General features: G+C 46.1%; 2 protein-coding genes across 8 annotated transcripts in view; one reads left to right on the forward strand and one right to left on the reverse strand.

Annotated features, from left to right (window-relative positions):
* RECQL5 (RecQ like helicase 5) overlaps nt 1-9280 on the reverse strand; it is a 38123-nt gene extending 28843 nt beyond the window's left edge. For 2 of the 6 annotated variants that reach the window (XM_030230739.2, XM_030230738.2), the window contains exons 1-8: nt 8977-9064; nt 8487-8608; nt 7198-7319; nt 4973-5491; nt 4310-4415; nt 3654-3765; nt 1346-1508; nt 930-1012 (exon numbers count right to left, since the gene is read on the reverse strand). In XM_030230739.2, coding sequence (XP_030086599.2) covers nt 930-1012; nt 1346-1508; nt 3654-3765; nt 4310-4415; nt 4973-5491; nt 7198-7319; nt 8487-8607 — 1226 coding nt within the window. In that variant the 5' untranslated portion in view covers nt 8608; nt 8977-9064. Of the gene's footprint in view, nt 1-929; nt 1013-1345; nt 1509-3653; nt 3766-4309; nt 4416-4972; nt 5492-5624; nt 5770-7197; nt 7322-8486; nt 8609-8976 lie in introns of those variants that run through there. The other 4 variants (XM_050981214.1, XM_050981212.1, XM_050981213.1 and 1 more) reach the window with 3 other exon arrangements.
* A 7-nt stretch (nt 9281-9287) lies between these two features.
* SAP30BP (SAP30 binding protein) overlaps nt 9288-15149 on the forward strand; it is a 29976-nt gene continuing 24114 nt past the window's right edge. Inside the window, exons 1-3 of one of the 2 annotated variants that reach the window (XM_009094437.4) lie at nt 9288-9425; nt 9584-9693; nt 13186-13233. In XM_009094437.4, the coding sequence (XP_009092685.3) occupies nt 9311-9425; nt 9584-9693; nt 13186-13233 (273 nt within the window). In that variant the 5' untranslated portion in view covers nt 9288-9310. The remainder of the gene's footprint in view (nt 9426-9583; nt 9694-13185; nt 13234-15149) is intronic. The other variant, XM_030230747.2, reaches the window with a different exon arrangement.

Below are 15149 nucleotides of genomic sequence, written 5' to 3' on the forward strand. Positions count from 1 at the left end.
CACACCCCAAAAGGGGCAGAGCTTCTCAGACAAGTGCATCAAATTCTTGAAAAGAAGTCTCCCAGCAGCTACTTCACAGCATCACCTTGACTTTGGGCAAAGAAAGAGCCCCTTCAAGTGTCCCAGGGCTCAGTGCTGTGCCACACTTCAGTACAGGCAAGACTATCCCATTAACCCAAGATTTGTTTGCCAGATGTGACAAGAAGAGAACACTCTCACCAAGGCACCAGAAAAGCAGCATGTGTTACATTCATGTTGTAAAAGCTGTCCTAGACCCATGTGTGAAAAATGAAACAAAAAGAAGAACTTGTAAGCATGATACACAAAGATAATTTTCAGTTAGTGAACATATACTGTTCTCTTCCTGGCAAAATTATAGCTTTGATGTCTGATCCAGCACAGAACAGCAATTAGTACAATTACAGCATACAAGGCATGAACTAAACCTGAACAAGGCATGTTGTGGTTGCTATTCTGCATTTAGATTGGGCACATCCATAATTTGGGCCTGTTTCTGAAACATTCTAAGCACGAACAGGTCCTTCTAAGGTCAGTGAGAATCACAGACACTTTGCAGAGTGGAGATGCTGAGATTTACAGAAACATTAAATTTAAATGCTTCCATCACATGGCTCTCTGCCCCATTAGGAGAGGAGTGATGTACTGAAGGAGGAGAGTCAAAACAAAAGCAAATGCAACAAAGTCAATCCATGATCAAAGATGGAATACTGTAAAATGTATCACCAGAGAAGTTAAACATCCCCCTGACTTGATCAGACTCTAAGACCAAGGTTACAGTTAACTCAGAGGTGGGGGTGGTAAGAGATTTTCCAGGGACACATGCAGGATCTCAGCCATAACAGTTTCTTGGAAGAACAGGACATGTTTTTCCCAGCATTAACAGTGGTGTGTGAAAGAAATGCACTCACCCCAGCTCCTCACAGAAGTTCACAATGGCGTCAAAAGCTGTCATCACAGCTTTGTCAGACTCTTTTAAGGTGCCTTTTTTTTCCTGAAAGTAGATGGGATAAGGAACTGTAGTCTTCAATGTAAATTTACACAGATAGATTAACAATTATCAAATCCAACCCTTCTGAGCTACGTGGCAAACAGCTACAGACACCTCCCTGTTTCTGCTCTATTCCTTTCTAATAGAGCTGGCTCTGGCAGCCTTTTCCTTCCCTGCTTCCCTTCCTTCTGCTATCCCTTGAAATGGGACTCCACACAGCTCTAGACTCAGAACATTTCATTTCATCTCTTCATATTCAGAGGTTACTGCAGGCAAACCAGAGCAGAGCCAAGGCAGGGTGATCCAGGCAGGTAGGTACAGTTCTGCAGCTCTCACCTGGATGTTAGAGAGCTCCTTCTTGATCAGGAAGCTGACTTGATCCCTGTCATTCCTTGAGTAATAGAGACGGCAGCAGGATGGTTTTCCATCTCTCCCAGCTCTGCCAGACTCCTGGTAATATCCAGCCATTGACTTGGCAATATTCCAGTGGGCAACAAATCTGCATGGGGTCAAACAGGGAACATGAGGCTGCAGGTTTCTCAGAGGACTGCACACACCAGTCTGGTGTCTGTGGGCATCAACAACAGCAAAAACCAAGGCAGCAAAACATAAAAGAGGATAGAACACAGCAAGTGAATTGGCACACTGAAGTTTTAGTCCTCTTAACACACAAGACATAGAAAGCAGCAGAGCTATAAGAAAACAAATGCACCTTGGCAGCATGTAAGCAAGATGCCACTCCACATGGATAGAAAAGAATGAACACCTGAGTATCCCAAACATGCATACAACTGTGCAGCTACAAAGATTGAGAATAAGAACACTGAATTAAGTAGTTTGGGAGATTTTATCATAAAATACAGCATTAATAAAAAGGTAATATTTATTTTGTGGGACATAACTGCACCACAAATTTTTAAATACTTTCTTTTAAAAAGACATTTAGCCAAAAGCTCCATGGGAAATTCTACCTCACTGTGCTTCTCAGATGAAGACAACCTTCCTAACCAAAAAATATTACTATAGAATCATTACTAAATCTCTGAAGGAAGGCTTTCAACACAGCAATGCAAGACTACTTTAAACCTGCTTGTACTGACTATTCAGCAATGCAGCTTATACCTGTTTTGAGAGGATTGCACGGTAATGCTGCCAATGTTTTCAAGTCTGCCTCAAAGCCAGCATGACCCAAGGGCAGGTATGATGCATATGGGTGTAGCTAAAGATTAAATGACAAAAGCAAGCAAATGTGTTTCTTCAAACACAAACAGCCCAGGAACAGGCCAAGCAGGAAGCATCAGAGCCCTGCACATTTAAACCCCATCAGGAAGTTTGCTGAAGAAATTGATAAATAATTTTAAGCAGAACTGAATTAACAGTGAAGAGAGAGGAGCAGATTCCATCTGAATAAAAAGGGACACCACCTCTGTTTTCCCTTTTGTCCAGAAGAGTCACCTCCAGAAGTTGTCAGACCTGATCTTATTTGATAACATATGCATGAATACTCAGAAATCTGCCAGCACAGAACAAAGGCTAAGCAGCAGTACCTTGTTAACTAGGCTTGGGTATAATGTTCTTTAAGTTATTTTTAAAAATGCCTGTAAAGAGTCATTTTAACTCCATTCCTTGTAAACTAACTAGATTAGAAGCATATTTCAGCTATATTTCACTTTCAGTCAGCCCTCTGCATTTCAGTTACTCTCTGCCTTTTTTAATGACCATTGGCAGGGCAGAGTGCTTCAGCAGGGCATTAATTCATGCCCTAGGAGACTCCTCACTTCTCTGTTTGGAAAGATGCATCAAGGAGTAAAATTGTCACTGATAAGGCACTGTTTCCTGGCAGCACAGTGACAAAGGCAGAGGGATGGCACAGTTGTGAACTGATGGGATTGGCTCAGTGATATCCTGCCCTTCTCTCACAGTATTCAGAGCAGCTTCTGTAGGTGGATTTCAGAGATCAGGTCAGTTGTGGGTGTTGTCTGAGCTGCACCTGAATTTTTCCTCTAGCAAGTCACCACAATAATAACTCAGCACAGCCATATTGCAGGGCAGGAATTCTAACCCAGAGCCCTTATGGGGACAGCAATCTCAGAGGAACAGAAACGGCAAACCATGTGCAAAGTTTCTGTCCTTGGACCAGAGCTGTATTTTTATATGGTTATTGCCATTTGTGAAGGGCTATTTTTTCCCCAGTGCACTGCGAGAGATCTCCAAAAAAAGCTGGCTCTGACTATTTTAATAGAGGGTGGGTGAATTGTTTTAGGTGCAGATTTTCTTTCCACTGCTTTTAGACAGCAACTATTACACTAAGAGAAGTGAAAGAGACAGCTGTGATTGAACTGAGATGGCTCTTTCTGAAACTCTGGAGGGTGTGGCAGAAAAGCATTCCTCCCATTTTCTTGATTTTAAGGATGACTGGCAAAGAGGAGCTCTGCTGCCTTGTTTTTACTGTTTTTACAAAGCCTTCCCAAAGGTTTGGTTTTGCTGCTTTCAAGATAAAAAACTTCCAGCACTGCTTTTGTTGGTTTAAGCAAGTGTTCATCAGGCAGTTGAGTCAGGTGGATTAGGTAACAGAGCCTGAGACTTTTCCTTCCCCCTGTCAGGTTTCAGTCTCTGATGGTGCACAACACTCAGCCTCACACACCTGACATTTCCTTTGTCTACTCCCATTCCAAAACTGATGGTTGCAACAATGACAGGGATCTTCTCCTCCATCCATTCATTCTGGACAGAAGTCCTGTCAGCTGCCTTGAGCCCTGGGAAGGAAAAGAGAAGAAAGTAAACAACATCACAAAAAAACAGACCAAAACAAACAAACCCAACCCACAAAAAGAAAAAAAACCAAACCAAAAATCAAAAAACCCCACAAACAAAACCCCAAAAAAACAAGAAAGAAAGAAACAAGAGGATTTTCTTTCTCATTCATTCCCCCATTGCCGGCAAACTCCCTCACTAAAACTGTCTGATGTACACACTCTTCTCTTCCCAGTGTTTAAACTGGCCTGGGACCAAGCAGAAGTCAGCAGCAGCTGCTCTTATTCCACAGAAAAAAAAAAATCTAGCTCCCCACCCAGGATAAAAGCAGTTGTTATATTCAGGCCATGAAAGATCCAACAAAACCAACAGCTCTGGAGACAAGGGAATGCCATTGTGGTGAAGGGCTGGCGCTTACCTCACAGACCTGATGTGCAAGCATCACACAGAGTGCAGAGCGTGCCTAGAAAGCTGTTTTCTAGGTAGCCCCAACCCAGCTGGCAGAGTTCAGTTCTCCCAGCTAGTGAGAGATGCAGACTCCAGTACCTGCATGGTAGGCCTTGGCTTTCAGCCCTCGGTAGCTCAGCTCAATGGCCAGCTGGTCACACACATCCCTCATCCTGCAGTACACGATGCCACAGCCGGAGTACACCTGGGAGCCAGGAGACAAAGGCCAGGACACTGCCTGAAGTCAAACAACAGAGCTGCAAATACAGCCCCTCATCCTCTCCCAGTAGACACAATGCAAGAAGCATCTCACAAACACACCCAGGTGCAGAGGTTATAGCTGAGCTGCAGAGAGTTATTTTGAGAATTAGTGTCAGAGCAGACAAGTCAACACTTTAAATGCTTCTGCTCACCCTCTCAACACTAAAAGAGCAGAACACAGACATACAATGGTCACAGAAGATGTGACAAACCAGGCGTAAATGCTTGTTCTGTATTTCTAATAAATTTTCTTTTAGACTAGCCCCCTTCTGAGGACATCCCTGACAGGACCACAGCCTTCACATTCTACCTGGTTTAGAGGTTCTAAAAAACATAAGTGTTTTTTAGAGGACTTAGAAAACACACACGACCACTCTCCTTCCTGGGACCTCCTCATTTCCTGCCACAGACCTGTCAGAGCCTCACCAATCCCTAGAAGGCCAGGGACCATTAGGGTAGATTTTGTCCAGTTTAGTTTTCTTCCCTAAAGGTAAAACCTACCCCAGCGGTGCCCTTCACTTCAAGTGCCTTCAGACAGAAATCCTTCAAGTTGGCATAGGGATCAGTAAGGAGCTCTTTGAACTGCACATCATAGAACAAGTTAGATCTGAAACAAGGAGTCTTAAAGGTGGAAAGTGGCTGCTTGAGCTTGAGCGCTGCCACCACGTCCTCCTGGACCTGCTTGGTGGCAGTGGCAGTCAGGGCAACGCAGGGGGTGCGGGGGATGCGGCTGCGCAGGGAGCCCAGGCGCAGGTAGTCGGGGCGGAAGTCGTGTCCCCACTGGGAAACACAGTGAGCTTCATCAATGACCAGGTAGGACAGGAGGTTTCTGGACACCAGGGAGTTCAGTGTTGGCTGGAAGGAAGAGGCAGCTGCCATCTCTGGGGTGATGTACAGGAGCTTTACTTGAGGCTTCTCGCTCGCCAAGTCAGCCAGGATGGTTTTCTTCTCCTGGGCAGACAGCTTGGAGTTCAGAGAGCAGGCTTTGATCTTCAGAGCCAGCAGGTGATCCACTTGGTCCTAGAGTAAATACAAAATAGAAGCTAAAATCAATGGGAATAAAGAAAGTCATCAGCACCAAGAAAGATTATAGGGAGACCCAGGTGATGCTCCAGCTTCCACCTCCAGGATCAAATCCCAGGACAACACACACCTGCAGTCCTGTTAGTCACAACTCCAATTCTAGATGCCTTTTCCTTCACCTGTAAGCTCCATCCAGCTCTTATATTCAGCTGCATTTTTGTGCATCCATTCACCTTAAGACAGTTTTTTTGCTGCTAAGGAACACCAGCAGGGATCTGTGAAGAACAACTCATAACAGGCCCAGTAACCTGAACATATTTCAGTATTTACACTACAGAGTTGTCACAGATGGAAAATGAACACTCCCACCCTGCAAGAACAGGGAGCAGCTCACTCCTAAATAACTGAAGGATGTCCTAACACAACTGAGACAGGACAAAGTACAAGGATCATGCAAACCTCCACTGCAGCAGAACCAGAAACATGGAAGAGAGTTGTCATGAAAACCAAGAAGAAAAAGTGGTATCACATCCAAATGAACTCTGGCCATAAAAATTCACTTCCCTGTCCCCTGCTGACTTGCACTAGCACCTGACATTTCAGGATATGAAGAGTCCTGAAAAACAGTTATCTCATTCTTTTACACAATATCTGGCTTCAGTAATTGATTTAATGTCTGTTTCTGTTTTCTCTTCACAGTCACCCCTCAGCCTTCCCAATAATGAACTGCAAAGGCTGAACTCTTGAAGTTTAGCTACACTGAAATACATCATGATCATTTCAGACACAGCAACCCCTTCTCAGAGCTTGATGAGAAGACTTTGGGGGTTTACTCCAGCTCTTTCCCTTAAGACTCATCAAGCTCATCTCAACCTATTTGTAACTCTCTTATCAATGATATCTTTACCTCCATTTCACTAATATTGGCCATGCTGGAGTTTCATCAGTAATCCTCACACTTGGAACAAATTCACTCTTTATAGTATCTTTCTGAGAAGTATTACCAAGCCTGCTATTGTTTTTAACATGTATTACAGTGAGACTGTAAAGGAGTTAAAATAATTCCACAAATAACAAATCCCAAACCAGCAGCCTGCAGCAGCAGATGTCACACAGTGCTAATGGTCTACACAAGTCTAAGCAATGCTACAGCTGCTCTTACAGGAAATTGTTTCACCCAACAGGTGATGAAACAGTAGAAAAGGCAAAACAGAGGAAATAAAGTCTCACAGATGAACATGCTCATGGAGCAGCTCTACTAAACCAGCTTCTTCCCATCACAGATTGACTGCAACAAAAAGACATTTTGATGCAGAATGAATTGTGCCTTCAAAGGCAACTTCAACACTCCTGGAGTTATTATTCTGTAGGTAAAGAAAGTGGCAGGTTTTTTTCTGGTTAAAGATCCATCTTTTGGTGCATTTGAGTTACTCTGCTTTGCTGCTAATGTCTGGAGAAAATGGAGAAAGGCTCAGTTATAAAAACCATCAGGTTATTATTAAAGACAAAACCATCCTTTTAGATAAATGCTAAGTATCATACCGGAGACACTGTGCTGTCCTCACCTATCCCAAGACATCAGGGGAATCCAGAGGCAGGTCAGCAGCAGAGACTTGTGGGCAGAAAGACAAGAGGACAGCTACTGTGCCTCCAGAGCCTCCCCTTCCCTGGCTGCTATTCCCCAGCTAAGAGGAGACAGTTACCTGAATCAGTGCAATCAGAGGTGAAATGACAATGGTGATGCCCACTGCCAGAACTGCAGGAAGCTGGTAGCACAAGGATTTCCCTGCCCCTGTGGGCATGCACACAAAGACATCCTTCTCTCCTGCAAAAACAACAGAAGAAAGCTCAAGGCCTCTGAGTGGTGTTGAGTTCCTGGGGCTCAGGCAGGAGGAGGGGGCAGAAACAGGACCTGTGTGCATGTACCAGGTAGCACAGCAACAAAACCCTTCAGTGTAGGTTCTAAAAGCACAGCAATACTTTGCATGCCAGCAGTGGTTTCCTTCAAAGAACCTCAGATTGCTTTGTAAACATTTAGAGGCAGCTGTACAAAAGTAACAGAAGATACACAGAAACCAAGATAAAGTTAAGTTATTCATGCTGAATCTCCTCCAGAAAAGCTGTTTTCACTCATTTTACAGACCTCCACTTATCACATTACCAGCCCCATGACAGAACTTCACCGCATCCTCTTAAAGCTTATCCCAGAAAGGCCCCTCACATGAAACAGGAGTTGGAAATCTCAACTACACTGATCACATCCAGCAGTGAGTGACTGTTCCTGCACTAACCAGGATCCAGCTCAAGCCAGGAAGGTGCCAGTGACACCAGGTTAACAGGTAGAGACACCTTGCACACAGAATCCCACTTCTGACAGGTCTGTTGTCCACAGGGAGTGGTGATAGATGGAAACTGAACTGGGCACTGCTCTGATTCACACTGAGAGAGCTGCTGGGGGAGCTGGCAGCTTGTTTGTGTGAGCTGCCTGTCTACCCCCAACTGGCTGTTGGGGCATGTGTCAACACCAGCACAAAAATGTTTCTGATAACAGCCCCATGATTCTGAAGATCTCAGCTATACCAAGAAATCAAGTCCTCTGCTGGTATTGTCTTTTACACAAGGACAGTTTTACTCTGAAAATGTCTGAATGTTAAAGGTTTGATGTCACCTGACCACAAACACACTGGCAGGTATGAGGAGACAACTAGAAAAGACACCAACAATGCTGCACTTTCCCATTTCCATGGCTGATGTAATGACGGTGTTATAAAACAAATGAAAGGAAAAGATGCAGAGCTCGTGTGCAGCACGTGCCCCTGGGCCACCAAAACCACCTGAGAGCAGAGGAGGGCGTGGAGGGCTGGGCGCTGCTGCTCAGTCCGGATGAGGTCTGCTCACAGCAGGGACAACAGCAGTTCCTGCAGTGCCGCCCCGCACGGATGGAGACGGACACCCAGCCATGGTGTCCACCGTCTCCCGTGCCCAGCCTCACCTCTCGCCACAGCCATGGTCGCACTTTCCTGCAGGGAAGTCTTGAAGGACTCGAACCCGAAGACCTTCAGCAGTGTTTTCCGGACCCTGCCCTCCAGGCCCGGGGGAGCCTTCCCGCTCATCCTAAGGAGGCGACAAGAACCTGAGCTCGGCCCGGGCGCTACCGCCCTCCACTGCCCGAGGCCTGCCTGCCCCCCGCCACCTGCACGGTCTCCCCCAGGGCTCCCCTGCCACACTCCCCCTTTGGTCGGGCCTCTCAGGGATGCCCCTCCAGACCCCCTCACTGAAGAGGGCCATACCGTGTTTACCCTGCCTCAGCCGCCTCCCCACGGGGCACAGCAGAGGGGCTCATAGCGGGGAGGGGCAGTGCCCGCCAAACCCGCCCGCACCCGACGTGGAGGAGCTGTGGGGGAAGGCGGCTCCTACTCACCCCCCCCCTTCCCTGTATCTCTGTACCCCCCCCCCCCCCCCCCCCATGTCCCCGGTCCCACCTCCGCCCTGTCCCGGGCCCCACACTCCGTGCTCACTCCACACCCGGCAGGTGCTGTCGCGGCGCCACAAAATGACGTCAAAAGCTTCACTTAAAGGGCCAGCCCCCCCACTTTTCATCCCCTCTCCTCCCCCTAGACTATCCGCTCCGCCTGGCTGAGGATTTTGCCCTCCGGCCGTGAGTTCCCCGAGCAGCTTCTCCTCCGGCCGTGAGGGCAGGATGCCCCCCGATGCGCCGGGAGCCCGCTGAGGGCGGAAAAAGGGCAGCGTTGACATGGTGACAGCGCCGCCTGCGTCATCCCCGCGCGCCAGAAGCGCGCCCGGCCGAGGCGGAAAATGGCGGCGGCGAAGCGCAGCGTTCTCTCCTCGCTGGCGGTTTACGCCGAGGACTCGGACCCGGAGTCGGACAGCGAGGCCGGCACGGCGGGGAGCGATGGGGGAGCGCCCACGGGTGAGGGCGGGCAGGGGGCCGGGACAGGCGGCGGGCTGGGGCGCCGGGGTTCCCCCGCGCGGCCCCGCCAGCCTGGCTCTTTCCGCGATGTGAAGGGAAGGCCCCTCACGCTGCCACCTCCCCTTCCCTCAGCGTTTTCCTTTTGTCTTCCTCCTTAGGAGAGAAAGGAGGCCTGGTGTCAGTTGGGTACGGAGAAGATGACTTTACCCGGCTGGATGGGGACGAGGAAGGGTACGAAGAGGAGGACGATGACAACAGCAGGCAGTCAGTAAGTACCTCCCTGCTCCGGAGCTTGTCTTGACCCTTTGCATAGGCTGTAGAGACTTTTCTCTTTCAAATAAAAACCCCAAATAGGAACCCGTGATGGAACCTGGAATATCTGACTCCTGGTATAGGTTTCAGCACTTCCCGCCTCCTCCTTTCCACTTTGTTTTCTCGTAGAAAGCATTTGACCTGAAACCCATCAGCAGCTTGCCACAGCTCATGTTGCTCGTTACTGTGTTGGTGTCCTTGGACTCTTTAATGGGAAAAAGGCTGTTACAGCCACTCCAAATAAAAGCTATTCTTTAAACATAGTTGACCTATAAGAACCTTGTAAGAGGAGCACACTGTTAGCTGGTGGATTAAAAAGAATAAACTTCTGTGCTGTGTTAAATTATTCTTTTGTGTGTAGCTCAATGCAGTCCCTGCATCAAGGCACCTTGATGTAACAGTGTCCTGTCTACATGTGGGTGGCTTTTGTCTGTCACAGGTGCATGGCATGTGTCTGATATCACCTGTATTCTGAGATAACAGCAGTGTGGGGGGACAGGGCATGAAGCTCACAGTGTGAGAGTGCAGCTGCATCACACAGAAGAATTTGTAGTTATGCCCTGGGTCTGGGGGAGTGAAACAATAAGTTTGGAGGGGAAAAGAAAGTTCTGACCTCCTTTCTTTATTGTCACCCTTTTTCTTATCTTGTGCCTGTTCCAGTTCTTTCTTCTACCACATAGCCAAAAACCCAGGACTACTATAACTTTTCCTCATGAAATCTGCTCTCTGTGTGTTGGATCAGTCTCTTAGGAGACACTTTTTTCTGCCATTCGTTTGCCGAAGTAGCAGCCAAGGAATTCCTCAGTCTCTTGTTCCTGTTTTAAGTTCTGTTCTCTTGTCCCTTAGCAAAGCAGTGAACCTTTTTACTGCTTCGGTGATTTTTCTTTTTGTATCCAGCACTTCTAGACTCTGTGTCCTGGTTTAGGGCAAATTTGGGAGAGAATCCCCAAAAAGGGGGATCCAAAAAACAAACCCACACGCCCCCCCCCCCCCCCCAACCAGTTCGGGAAGAATTCCTCAGAGAGAGGTGGAAAGAACCTGTTTATTTGACAAGCACAGCACCCCCCGGCACACAAAATGAACAATACTGGATGACACCACTCTTCCACTGCTCTGAGAAGGATGACAAATTCAGAAAGTCTCTCCTGGGGGTGGTCAGTCCCTCCGGCGCTGGGGCAGCTGCTCGGTGGTTCCAAATCGGTGATTCCAATCCCAGTCCGGAGCAGGTTCACACAGGGGAAGCAGTCCAGAAAGCAATTTGGACTGTTTAGCTAAATTAACTAATGAGAAGGGCGGGGGGGGGAAAGCAAGAGCAAGCAAAGCAGAAGCAAGAGCAAAGGCAAAAAGCAAAAAAGCAACACTAAGTACTGGTGCTATCTGGATGTCTCGCTGAGTGGCTGATAAGAGGCCCAAAACAAAACTTTGACTCTGCCAGTCTTAAAGGCACAGAACATAATATCCAGCATAAATTACACACACAAATGGGGATAATAGGCACCCTAGGACACTCTGCTTCAGTGAGGTCTGGGTAGTCCAGAGGAAGCCCTGTGTGTGATCCAGGTGCTTGCCAGGGTCAGCTGTGTTTAGTTAGTGTTGTAAAGGGCTTGCAGATGGAGTGGCTTTATTGCATGCACAGCTTTTGGTGCAGATCGCATCCATCATCAGCTCTCCATCATCAGCTGCTGTTCAGAAAAGGACAATCAGTCAATCACTCTGCTGCCAGCCAGTGGATCTTGCTTAGGTTTGTGGTTACAGTGCAGGTTGCACAAGTTACTTCCCTTTTTTTCCCCCATTAAATATTCTCTGAGCAGACTTGAAAACTTCCTTGGGATTGCTTTTGCTGGTAGCTCATGGGGGTTATGAGTTGTTTTTATAAAACAGGATGAAGTTCACTCAGGCTGCCTGTGCTTTGCTCTGTACAATTCAGTGGGTGTTTTAACTACTTTAACAGTGACTGAAAAACCTCTGTTTTTATTCAAAGCCACTTCTCAGTAATGCTGCTCTGTTTGTTAATGTTCTTACTCCCTGCTAGGTCAGAAGTTTTTGAGAGCTTTTTCAGTTACTGTCTGCAACATGGATAATTCAACCCATTATTGCTTTGATGAAAATCACTTTTATCTATATAAGAGAGGTGGTAGAGGGGAGAGCAATCTCATTTGTGTAAACACCAAGTTAGTTGGTTCTTTGCTAGTTACAAACTCACTGTAATTAACCTTAGACAGTCTGGACTGAATTATTGTCATGTGTAGATCTTTCAGAAAGGGAAGCTGGAGAGTAGCTGAAGTGAAGGAGTTTGTGTCTCAAATCTGTAAGAGAGTCATCTTAATTCAGTCAATTAAAACTTAGTGCCATTATTGTGTGGTCAGCCTCCAGCTTGCCTTGTCAGAACTGGCTCATGTGCCAATGCTTTGAGGTGGGCAGGTCCTTCTAAACTCTTCCTTTCAGTTACACCTCTCATTTCACTTTTTCCTTTGTTGCCCTTTTTGAAGCTGAAATATCAAGTTCTTGTTCTGGGGCCAACATTGAAATTTGTGGGAATGTTTGGAAGAAAAACTATTTTGCTGAGTTATGTAAGCATAAAAAACACTTTCTGCTCTTCAAACTTGTTTTGAACCCAGAGTATGTGTTTATGTCTAGAAACAGGAGTACTGGGAGGATGCCCAGTGAGGGGGACAGCAGGTTTACTGCCTGTGGGGACCAACCTGGAGCTTCCTGCTCTCCTGGGGTGGATTTTCACACAACGCTGTGTTCAGTATTTTAAGCTCTCACAGGGCAGAAGTTCCCTCAGTTCTTTGGTTTATTTCTGGTTCATAAAATAAAATTTAAAAAAAGGAGACTGTCACCTGAAATTTGTTAGTGTTCCCTTGTGTGGAGGTTCACAGCATCTGCAAGCAAGGCACGAGAGCTCTGCACCAGCAAGGAAGTTGTGTCTGCTGGATCCCTGGAACTTGCTGCTAGGCCAGACCCTCTCCAAGCCTGCATGTTTGGTTTGGTGGCAGGCCAGCTGTGTGTCCTGTGTGTGTTGCTGATGCTTGGGACTATCACAGATCTTGCAAATGCTGCTTTTTCTGTGGGTACTGCTGAACAGAGCCTCGTCAGTCACCACCTGCCAACTGGAGGGGACAGAATTATCAAAGGACAAATGCTTTTGTTCCCCAATTCTGCTGCTTCTTGTTGTCTTAATTCTGGGCATTCCAGAGCTGCATGAGTTTTGTAGGGACAACTGCTGCTGAGTGATGCTTTTGCCTACAAAAACCCCCAAAACCAAACAAACACTTCTGCCCTCAACTGTAGGACTTGTTTTCTGGTTATAAGTGGGTGGGGCAAAACTACCCTCCATGGAAAGGGTCTTGGACTGCTGCTGGGCTGCTGAATGCCCTTTGCTGTAAGTTCAGTTACTTGCCAGGCCTGCTCTTTAAGCTTAATCCTGTAAATTCTTGTCTTGTAGGAAGATGACGATTCAGAGACTGAAAAACCTGAGGCTGGTGACCTAAAGGTATTTGAAAGTGTGGTCTGGTGGTGGTGGGGAAGCTCAGTACAAGAGGAGTAAGTTTTAACAGCATGGCTTGGTGTTCATTTGTGATCTGTAGTTAGTTCCACACCTTTTGTAGCTTTAACCTGTGTTTCTGACTTTAGTCCTGGCTTCTGCCAAAGGCAGTTGTCACAGGCTGAGTCACAGTGAAGGTTGGCTTTCATTAATTTGGCCATGTTGTGCATTAGATCTGAAGTTTGCTGACAGCATCTCACCTGTTTTGCAGTGATGTGGGAGGTGCAACATCCAGTACAGAATTCTGTATGAGCAGTGTTAGTTGGAATAATTTCTTCATTTAGAACAACTTAATGAGTGAATTATTCTGTGCTCTTACAGGCCATGGAAGGTGCCAAAATCAATTCACTTCTCTCCAGCTCTGTGCTTCTGAATGAAGCAGTTTTGTAAAGGTCATAGATAGATTTAAAAAGTGAAATAAGATCCCCAGATAATAGCTATTATCATAAATAGTTGAAATCATCTTTATCTTGGGATTTCACCTCGTTTCTGCTGAACAGCAGATGTTTAAGAGCACACAGGACAAGGATCAGGCTAAAAGCTGGAGGACAAAAGACCAAATCCATTTGAAGCTGTAGACAACTGTGTTTAAATTTTTATGTTGGTTCAGTAGCAGTCCTGTTCATCAGGGATGCTGAGTGATAAACAAGTGCAAGGGCATTTATTTTATCCAGCAGCTTCCCCAAGGATGCAGGCAGTCCCAAAACTCTGCTGCAAAAAACCAGAGGACTGTGCTGCTAAGCAAAATTCTGTAGAGAATTTGATTTACCACAGGGCTTTGATAGGCTAAGATGAAGGCAAATGGATGTGTTTAGCTATTCTATTTGAATTAGTTTTATAGCAGCACCTTCTTCCAGGTCCCACAATATTCTTATGGCTTTACAGTGATACACAGCTGGAAATCTTGGCAGCTGTACTGCAGCTGGTAAAGTCTCCGTGTGTGAAATGGCTCCCAGGCACTTGGAAATGGAATATGTTTTCTCCTTTCCTTGTTGCAAGAAAGAGATTTTTTTTTTTTTGAAAGATAGTCAAAGGCAAACTCTCACTCTTATCCTTTTTCTACTTCTGCATTTTTGCCCTGGTAAACATGCTAGCAAGATGTTTCTGTAAAAACTGCTGGATTCAAATATGTACTATGAAGTAAAAATGTGGGATTTCCTTAGAAGATAAATTTGGTGTAAGTCAAGGTTTTGAAGTTGTGTTAGGGCCCTGTTGCAACTGTGAGCATTCCTGTATTCTCTAAAAGGGCTGTAGGACTTCAGGGCAGTGGAGAATAGGTCTGGCAGAAAGAAAGAACAGAATTAGACTGTAGTTGCTCTTATCTGAGTAATCATACGTGACAGAAATCTCACCACTGAATTGTGTGGTTGCTGCTTTAATATGTCACTGACATTTCATGTTGGCTGGTTTGAAAAGCCTCTTGCTTTCAGTGGGTTTTGTGTGCTGCTGTCCAGGTGCATTTTGTGCTTCTGAAGAAGAGCCACACATGGCCACAGAGCAGCATTTCAGATTCAGTGAGGAGGCAAAGAAATAATGAATGTATTCAAAAGAAAAAGCATTTTGTATCTTGGTAGACTGTGCAATACTAACTCTGCAAGAACTGAAAATGTCAATTAAAGGAAATCAATAAGACAGCAGTAAAGTGTAATTCCTGCCATTCTAGTGTGGCATGAAAGGTGAGGATTTGAGAAGAGTAGGAGAGAGGCAAAGTTGAACTGACTCTGAAAATCAGCAGTCTCAGACTTCCATATCATCCTTAATAGATGTCTTCAGAGACAGGTGAAAAAGGGAATTGTGTCCTTTAGCCTTTTGGGTTTTTTTGAATATTAAGTGATAGCTGTAGAGCCAGCTGGGTGGGCTGAGGA

Source organism: Serinus canaria, chromosome 18 (genome assembly GCF_022539315.1).
Source record: "Serinus canaria isolate serCan28SL12 chromosome 18, serCan2020, whole genome shotgun sequence".
Taxonomy (NCBI): Eukaryota; Metazoa; Chordata; class Aves; order Passeriformes; family Fringillidae; genus Serinus; species Serinus canaria.